We start from the raw sequence: 10,470 nt of genomic DNA, 5'->3' as shown, positions 1-10,470 counted from the left end.
CCGGACACGAAAAAAAAAAAAAAAAAAAAAAAAAAAAAAAAAGATTCATATATTGTTTAAGCTCTTATCCCCAAAGTAACTGTATTTAAAGATAGAATTTTTAAGGATGTAATTAAGGTTAAATGAGATCATAAAGGTGGGACCATAATCCAATAGGACGGGTATCCTTATAAGTAGTGACCTGTCTCACCATGCTTGCACAGTGGAAAGGCCACATGATGACACAGGGAGAAGGCAGTTGTCTGTAAGCCAAGAAGAGAGCCCTCACCAGAAACCAAATCTGTTGGCACCTTACCTGGGACTGCCAGCCTCTAGGACTTTGAGAAAATAAATTTCTGTTTAAGCCACCCAGTCTGTGGTATTTTGTTATGGCAGCCCAAGCAGACTAATACAAGTATGGTAAAAATTAAAATATACTTATTGAAAATATTCTCTACATAAAAAATATACAAAAGAATCTCATTAAATTCTACTTCAGGTAACTCTCAATCTTAATAATTCTGCATTCTTATTTATATGAGTAATGGCACCCATATATGAGTAATGCTACTCAAATGGCAATGAGGAAAAAAAATGAAATATTTGAGAATGCTTTGATGATGACAAAGCACTATCAAATGCTACTTACAATGTATATAAAAACAGCAGCATTTATCCTCCAATAAAATTACAGAAGCGCACACAAGGAGGAAGAGGAAAATACATACGAAGTACTTATGACATAATCAGCATTTTATATACCTTTCATTTTAGATAGGTATCACCATTTTGAAAATGAAGAGCCAGCTGAATAGTTTTACACACAGTCTGAGCTACCAAGATCACTGACAAAAAATGTTAAATTTCAAACTTACTACCTGTTTGAAATTCAAACTTTTCTATCTAATTTCAAAGCCCAAAATTAGTCTAGTATATTGTGTTGCTCATGTGAGGGTGAGTCTCTTATTGATATAACAAAAATACACTAGCCTTTATATCAAAAATGGCAAATTACAAAATTAACATTGTGAACATAATCAGTCTGAGGCATCATCATCCCTGAATCTCAATGAACAGAATTATAAGCTAAAAACATATTGATATTTTTAAGTCAATCGCACTGTGAGTATGCAGTTGTATTCTAGATTTCTGTGATTTGACTTTGTGCATAAAGTCAAATGAGATATGTTTAATAAAAATCATTAACTATTGGCCGGCCCAGTGGCGCACTGGATAGTGCACCGCTTGAAAAGCGCAGTGGCACTCCCGCCCGAGGGTTCAGATCCCACATACAGACCGGTTCCCGCTCACTGGCTGAGCGAGGCGTGGGAGCAGCACCGAGGGTTGCGATCCCGTTGCCGGTCCCCGGTCCGGTACGGGGGCAACACTGAGGGTTGCGATCCGTTGCCGGACACGGAAAAAGAAAAAAAAAAAAAAAAAAAAAAATCATTAACTATTTACCTAAGTAATGATATAAGTGTAACTTGACTAAGTTACATTTTAAGATTCCCAAAGAGATTAACTGGTATTTTTGACACAGGTTTTTCAATCTGTTAGAACTTTGTATCTCTAAAAGACATTTTCCATGTGAATCTTTCCATTACTATAGGTTTAGGCAAAAATTTATAAATGACTTTAGAAGAATTAAAATAACATGGCATTAATCAGGATTCCACGGACTACATAAACAGCCTCTATTACAGGGAATAACCAGGAATGAAAAACACTAAGAAAAATCTTCAATATAAATGCCGCAATTCTTATGCGAAAGTGTTATTGCAATTTTAGAGATAAAATCTTTTCCCATCAGACTTAGCTTGAGAAATAATAGGATACCAGAAAAATTAAAATATGTTCATCATGTACAACTAACTATTCATAGTAAAGTATGAAAACTAAAAATGATGTTTTGATTCCTGGCCATTAAAAAATAAATGATTCTTATAGATGTAAAGGAGTTTATTTTTAATTCAAAAATTTACATTATATATTTGAAATCAGAATTGAAGATGTATAAGTAACACATAGTTTAATCTTACCAAGTTGTGATTGGTTTCCATCAGCCATCTGTATTAAAGCACTGTCTTTCTTATTGTACAAAATCTTCACACGCTGCACATCTCCATAAACACCTTTTTTGGAGTCATAGAGAGGTAATCCAAAAATGGAATTAATTTTACATGCAAGTCAGCTAAAGATTATCTTTCTGACATATCAATGAAACATTCAGACATCAACATGACCACTCATTCAATCTCATCATTCTCACAAATGAATAAAGAAGATCAAGATTTTGAACAGTGAATTTTGAAAAGAATAATTTTTGATAAACCCTCAAAGCTATGTGAATGATATTAAATTAAAGACCATGCAAAATAAATCAGCATGCATTAAAACAAATTTTGTGTCTATGGAGAGTTTTAAATAGCAAAGAAAAATAGCAAAAGATTTACTATTCAACTTTAAGCCAAAGTGCTAGCTACAAATAAGAATTAAGGTGAAACAAAAATCAAATCAATAATAAAAGTATAGTGCTAACAATAACATACCGAAGAGGGTAAACAGACTTTGGGGCGTAACCATCTTTAGAAGGAGAGAAGAGCAAGCAGCGTAAGACAAGAAGAGAGAAGAGTCGAGGAAGAGCGGAGATGAACAGATCATCCATAACGAAGGGTGGTTCCCGCAGAATGGTGAGGTGGTCATGGATCATGGTTCAAGGCGGTTAATTGGGGCAAGTTGGTCCGAGGAACATTTGTTCAAGCACAGAAGCATGAACATAGGGAATGGAGACAGGGAATGAAGACAAGGACAAGGAAAATAAAGGATAAGACAGGGAAGGGAATGGGCATTTGGGAAAAGACAAGGAAAGGGAAGGTGAACACATAGGGAAAAGGATGAAATGGGGAAGGGAAACAGCAATGCAGAAGAAAAAAATAAGGAATTGGGGAACAAAAAAAAAATAAAATATAGGTCAGTACATAGGAAATGCAGGAATTTGGTCAGAAAATGGTTGGTTTATGTACTGTACAAGAAAAACTGAGTAAAATGTAGTCATCCAAGACAAATATGGGTAAAGTACATCTATACCAAAGAGTAAATTACAGCATTTCATCTCAACATAGGGAAGGAAAGCATGCATAGGAATTTTAAACTTTGAACTTTAACTGCATAAGCATGGCTGGTTATGAAATGCAGGCAAAAGTCTTAAAATAAAAACAAAGGCACTCTAATTCAAACATTTTAGCATGCAGAACTGTGAATGATAATAATATTAAATGATAAAATAAGTTTAATGTCCATATTAACAGAGGCCAATTAAAAATGAAATATTTAAATTAGACATCATAAACTGATACACTGAACTTCCCACATTTCATACCAGCTTTCATAGCAATCAAAATAAAATATCCAAGACATAAAATGTACAACTAAAGAAAATAACTTAGCAACAAATTTCATTTAACAAGAAGGGACGGGGATAAAGTTGAAAAATATTTTTAGAAGACAATGACTAATAACTGCAAAGAAAAAATTACTAAGAAAGACTGGAAGAGTGCCTCGTCAAGATCTTTGGAAGAACCTTTAAAGAAAAATGTATTAGAGTAGTTCACATAAAATAAGATTTAAAAAAAATGCAATGACACATAAGCATGAAATGAACAAGCAAATAATTAGAAAAGGCAAAGAGCAAAATTGTTTTACAGTTAAATTTGCAAATTAGGTCACATTTGCCTTTGAGAACAAAAAGATAAAAAGCCAAACTACGGTACTTCACCATATTTTTCTTAGGAAAAATAGGTAGTTAGGTTAAAAATATATACATATACAGATATAAAAAGATATGACTGCTTAAGGAAATAAAGTATTACTAAACAAGTATGCAGATTTTATTCAGAAGTAGAAACATACAGAAAATATTTTTGACTAATGAATGTACATAAAAAGAAAGGCAAGTGCAAAATGAAATAAACATGAAAAACTTTCACAAATGAAATGGAGTTAAAGAATAAACATTAGAAAATTATTTTACTAACCTCTTCATTTAAATTGCTAACCAACAGGACTGTATTGCCACCAGCTGAGACTCCAGGCATACCCACTCGGCCAGCAGCAGCTGCTGCAGCTGCTGCAGCAGCATTTGGAATAGCCAAAGGACTCAGAGCTCCTGGAACAGCTGCAACAGGAAGCCCTAATTTTAAAATAAAGCATATTTTACGAAACACACACAAGTCGTTTACAAAAACCAATTTAAGCACGATGGCTGCATGGCTTATGGGTGACCATTCCGAATGGTTCCTGAAAGTTAATTTTTATGTTTAGAAGCATGGTTTGCTGACATGTAGTATTAGAGAAAAATAACTGATTTCAACAAAACCATTAATTATTTGAACTAAGGTACATACCTGTATTATGTTAAAAATTTGTCTACATTACTCCACTTCCTATAGAAAAGCAAACAAAGCATAAAAAATACATTTCCAAGTCAGAGACTTGAAAAGCTCACTTCCATGGTTTACAATGAGAAGCCAAATGTAAAAAATTTCACCTTCAACATAATGGTAACTCGTACTTTTTTCCTATAAATGCTATCCTTCTTCACAAACTCACACTTGAAATCAGACACATACCAATTCCTCCCTCACCCCCCCCCCACCCCCGCATCCTCCCCTTTTTCCCACCCCTGGTAACCTCAGTTCTGTTCTCTCTTTTTGAAAGTTCAATGTATTTCTGTGATTGTTAAATCTTTCTTTTTAGGGACACAAAAAACGATTACATTGTATAATGTTAAACTTTAAAATAAAGCATTTATAAAAAAAGAAAAATCAAAAATAATTACAGCTTATGAAACATATACAGTTAAGTCCTTCAGAACCTAGAGACAATCATCCTGAACAGCATCATTTAATTCATACAAATGACCTAAAGAAAATCTTAGCAAAACATGTTTGTCTTATTTCCACACTCTAGTAGTTATAATGAACACAAGTTTCTCAAACACAACACTCTCCTACTAGAAAGAACAAGAAACCATTAATATATGACACAGACTTTATGTCCCTTAAATTCTTACATAGCAGATTATTTCTCAATAAATTATTAGTTCACAAAAGAAATGAATTATATATTCTTTTTTTACCTTCCCACGATAAAGGAACAAACACCCAACCTAAATGAAGTTGACTTCTTGACATACCTGGGGTACAACTGGCCCTTATTAGCTCTGTCGTTCCATAAGGTCATATTTTATTTCTTCTTCTTTTTCCAGCCTTCTTGTGCATTTTCATAAGGATCTGCTGTTACCTTTGGTTTCAGACATCTTATTCTTTTAGTCAAGTTTATCATCTTGTTACTTGAAATTACTATAACCTTTCACTGGCAGTCTGAGTGGTTCTTTAAGATTCACAATCCTTAACCTAAGTTTTTGACTTAACAAAATTTTCCCCTCCAATTTCCATTTTAGTCAAACTTTATCTCTTCTCTATGAGCACTCTATCAATGGAATATGTTTCTCATTTATAAGCTTGCTCTGCATGCGTTTCTTTTACAGCTTTTTGCCCACAGCATTTTTTAAGATCCCCCTTTCTTTCTTATTTCCCCACTTTTTTTTTTTTTTTTGACTTTACTTTTTGTTTTGGAACATTTCCAACATATATAAAAGTGAAGAGACTAATGAACCGCCACGTACCCATCACCCAGGATTAATAATTACAAGGCTTGATAATTATCATTTCCTGGTCAATCTTGTTTCATACACTCATCCATTCTATTTTTAAAGTAAGTCCCAGAAAAAGGGGTCTAATTTTAAAATAGAAAATTCCTATGCCTAGTAATTACTAGTGGACAGTACTGTTCAGTGCCTTTTTCTGTCTCCCAATGTGGATTTTTTCAACCAACTATTCTACTGCATTACTAACTCCATGTTAAATACCATATCTCTGAGTTCATAGGATGTTTCCATTTAACGTTCAATGGATATCTTCATTTGTTAAAGATACATTACTAATTCCTAGGCATGCATTCACACTTACAGTAATCTTTCTTGCATACTAGTGGACAGTGAACTTCCCATTTTTTTTTTAACACTGTTCTGCCATATTTTCAGATAGCTTGGGCTGAATGCACAGAGCATTCAACTAAAGCTGACAACACCACAATTATTTAATAGTCGCAGAAACTCCAGATGAATGTCCTTATATTGTCAAATCATCTCCTTGTTTTCCTGCCTTTAATTGGCTAGCTTTTAGTAGAAAAAGTGACTTAAAATTCTTTTAAATTCCATGTTTTTTACAAGATCCATGTTGAAAAAAACAAAAGCAAAAATAAATTCACCAACTTATAATACATGGCATACAGAAGAAAAAAAAAAGTTCAGTACCAAGCCTCAAATTCCTTTTTAACAATAAAACACTTAAAAAAAAAAATCAAAGATATTTAGCCACAATAAAAAATTACTTTAATTTCTGGCTTCATTTTCAAGTCTAACAGACAAGTGATTCTGAGGACCCACTAAGCCAGAAAAACTTAAGAATTAATTAGTTACCAAAATTAAAATAATCTAATCCCTAGCATTTTTTCCATCCATCTCTTGACTTTCACCACCATCTCCTGTTTATTAAAATACTTTCTATCTCCTCCTATTTATCTACTAAAATTATCTTGAACTTGAAAAAGTTCTCAAGCTTTTGGTCTCAGGATCCCTTTACTCTTAAAAATTACTGAGGACCACAAAGAGCTTTTGCATATTTGGGTTATACCTATTGATATTATATCAGAAATTAAAGCTTAGAACTTTTTAAAGAGTAAGAACGACAATCACACATTCTATTAGTCTTCAGAGTGACACAGAAAACTCCAATGTATGCTAGTGAGAGAATTAGAAGTCAAAAGGCAAAAAACATTTTATTATTATCGTGAAAATAGTACTGACTTTGTGGACGCCCTAAGAAGGTCTCAGTGACTCTCAAGGATCTGTGGACATTTTGTAAATCACTGCCATATATACTTGGCTTGGTACTTCGTACATACAGAGTGCTCAATTTGGGGATTTAAAAGATGTGTCTACCCACCTCGAAGAAAAGAAATTTTAAAAATGCCTTTACTAACTTCAAAGAAAAGAAAATGCTATAATATATGACATTTTTAAAAAAAGAATGCTGAGGTATGTAGTTAAATTACACACTATTGACACTTCTAAAATTTATAGATATAAAGAACCTATTACTCATTTTTCCCTGTTGACATCTCAAGAAATATTACTAATTTACAAAACATATACAAAATTATCAATCTACTTAAATTCAATATTGATCTAAACATACCAGCCTAAGGTTAATACTTCATTTTTATGACGAAATGTTTCTTCAAATATACATTTCTACATGTCAATATACAATTAAACAACCTAATGAAAATTAGTTACCAAAAAATTGAAAGTTGGTGAAAAACTTGTTCAAAAAACTTGAAATATTTAAGGCTTAATTGTGTTTAAAATACATCCCCCCCCCCTTGAAATCTGGATTTTACAATAGAGATAACCTGGTGGCACAATATTATTTAGAAACATTAAGCCTTATCATGAAAAATGGTCATTTCATTGAGAATTTTAAAAATTAACTAATAATTAAAATAAATTTTAAATGGCAATTAAGAATTAAAAGTCTAGGCTAAAGCCTTTTTTTAGTTCGGTAGACCCAAGAGACATTAAAAAAAAAAAAAGTCAGAGAATTCTATATTTTAATAAACAATATTGTGCTTTAGTAAAAATGAGACTACCAATTTTCTAGTGAGGAAAATGTGGGCTCAAAATAGACACAATTTACCTCCTTCTAGCAAGGAGGTAATCGAAATCTTACCAAAAAGTGGAATGAGATCCCCCACTGTCGTTACTACTGTCTGAATGATAATTCACAGTCTCCTTTCTTTTCCATGGGCTAATAACCCATTCTGGGTCACTGTGCTACTAAGTCAGGTGATCTATTACGCCAAATGATCCTTCTTCATTTTAAGCAGCCCTTAGTACTGTGAAAAAGTTCTTCAAGAGGTAAGAGGCAGTCACTCTCTGTCCTCTATGCCACTAGTATGTATTTCTCTTCCATTATTTCCTCCTCTGGGCTGATAACTTAGAAAAACTATTTAAACTATCTTCACACAGTTCTAAATCTCTAGAGTAGTCTAACTTTTTACTGAACTCTTAAAGCCTCTGACGATAAATTCCAAATTTCCACAGTATACGCTTCTCTTGAAAAATTACTTTGTCGATCAGGTAAAAATTTTTTTAGGTTTAATCTAAGTGCTGTCTGCTGCAATAAAAACATAAAAACCTACAAATTATTTCATGATGCACTATTCATAACATAATAATAAATTCTAAGAAAGAATTCTGCACTATATTTTTCATATAAATGTTAACTCCCAGCTTTCAGACAATAAATTTATCATTGTCCCTTTGTAAAATTTATATAAAATATGTAATATACATTGGCTCCAATAGATTATTTTTAGCTATAGAAATCATTTTAATTTTAATGATTTGCATGTTTAGCTAAAGGCAGCAGGTATGCTGGAAAAAGCACTATTTATGTATATTAATGATGAGAAATAAAAATGTGTGTTCTACTTCCAGTACTGTTATAAGGATAAAATAAACAAGCTCTGTAAACTGCCATATGCTGAAGAAAAGGAAGGTCACAGGGATGATTTCCATGTAAAATGATCCTCTCATCAGCTGGGCCACCCAGACATTTTAAGTGATTTAGAAATTTTATACAATTCTCGTGTTAGTTCTGACACTATAGTATTAGTAACCCTTCTTCCACAGAAACTGATGGGACACCCAGTCTTGTATATGATAGAGACCCAAAATCCAAAGGTAAACAGTGATATAAATTATGTATCTATCCCTCTTCCCTTCAGGTCATATTTCACTGAAACACACAGGCACGCCTAACACCTTGCTCATTTCAACTGAAGAATTAAACTTTTTGTTCAGCTATTTTAAATCATTTACAAATTTTATCTATGGTTTTTAATTTTTTATTTTAGAACAGTTCTAAATTTAAAGACAAACAAGACATAACTTGGGCACCCCATTTTCCCCATTATTAACATTATACATTAGTATGGGATAGTTGTTACAATTAATCAACCAATATTGATGAGTTATTAATTAAAGTCTATTCTTTATTCAGATTTCCTTAGTTTGCACCTAATGTCCTTTTCTTTTGTTCCAGAATCCCATATTATATTTAGTCATTATGTTCCCTTAGGTTGCCCTTGACTGTGACAGTTTAATACATGATTTTCAAGGATGAAGAATTTCTTTTATCCTTCCATTTCCCATTCTAAAACTTCCATCCAAAATTAACTACATGACTTTTTGGTCTTACTTCTTTTCCCTGTTCAATACATATGATTGTTATTAGTCTCGTGTACAGACGATGTTTGGTGGGAATCTGAGGTCCCCCTCTAATTCCTGAAGTATATGGTACTGGGTAGAAAATGCAGTTTTTACATTCTATTTACTAATTTGAAAAAAAATTTTTACTTTTGACAAGTATGACAACTGCTCTTCTTTCCTGAAACAATCCATTCCTCTTCTACCACGAACCTTCCCTTCGACTCCTATTTTGCCCTCTGGAATCCATTCTTTTTTATCATTCACAACTACATTTATTGCGTAGAAAACCTTTTATATTAGAAGCTTGCTTTGTTCTAATAAAACTTTTCTTATAACCCTCTCGAAAAGTCGTTTTTATCTCCCTAAACCTTTCCCCAAAGGGAAGAAAAAGGATGCAATCATTATTCATCACTATACCACATCACCCAATGTTACTTTCAGACTGCTATTGTAACCATCAATGAGGACCATCTTTTGATGTCCATGTAATCTAACCATACCACACTCTTTCTCATCAAAATAGTCATTATGGTCACTGGGACATTTTCTCTCATTACACAAAGACTCCAGTACCTGGCTTTATTTCCTTCTTCTCCCCCATCCCTGTCATCACATCCTGTGTGATCCCTCCAACATTCTAGGTCTCATGATTTCTTGAAAACTTCTATTCTGATAGTTTTTACTACGTCGATTAATTTTTAGCTACTTCTTTTGCTATAACTTTGATTTTTCTTTTCTAATATTTAAATCCTTCTTCCTGACTTCATTCTTTATGATCCTCTTCTTGATACTTCTACTCCCATGCAACCCACTGAACCCACTTTTGGCCTTTATGGTGATAAGTTCCCTTTCTATTCCCTTCTACATGTAGCCTAAGCCTTTTCACCCAACATTCTGCTCATTTCCTACTACTTCTTTAATGCCTGCAATTCCAGTCTTAGATAAATCCAATCTTATATTTTGTCCATGCTTTCATCTGAGTTTGACCAGTATACTTTCTTTATGCTTTCATCTTGGTTTGGCAAGTATTAGAGTGAAAAACACACACACACACACACACACACACACACGGAAGAATTCTGCACTATATTTTT

The 10,470-nt window shown here is 33.0% G+C and overlaps 1 protein-coding gene across 4 annotated transcripts in view; it reads right to left on the bottom strand.

Annotated features, from left to right (window-relative positions):
• Positions 1 to 10,470, bottom strand: part of PTBP2 (polypyrimidine tract binding protein 2) — a 50,649-nt gene that overhangs the window by 7,360 nt on the left and 32,819 nt on the right. For 2 of the 4 annotated variants that reach the window (XM_008574894.1, XM_008574895.1), the window contains exons 7-9: positions 4,014 to 4,168; positions 2,529 to 2,562; positions 2,019 to 2,111 (exon numbers count right to left, since the gene is read on the bottom strand). In XM_008574894.1, coding sequence (XP_008573116.1) covers positions 2,019 to 2,111; positions 2,529 to 2,562; positions 4,014 to 4,168 — 282 coding nt within the window. The remainder of the gene's footprint in view (positions 1 to 2,018; positions 2,112 to 2,528; positions 2,563 to 4,013; positions 4,169 to 10,470) is intronic. The other 2 variants (XM_008574896.1, XM_008574897.1) reach the window with 1 other exon arrangement.

The sequence above is a fragment of the Galeopterus variegatus genome, unplaced genomic scaffold (genome assembly GCF_000696425.1).
Source record: "Galeopterus variegatus unplaced genomic scaffold, G_variegatus-3.0.2 Scaffold1114, whole genome shotgun sequence".
Classification (NCBI taxonomy): Eukaryota; Metazoa; Chordata; class Mammalia; order Dermoptera; family Cynocephalidae; genus Galeopterus; species Galeopterus variegatus.
This window is presented reverse-complemented; position numbering and strand designations above follow the sequence as displayed.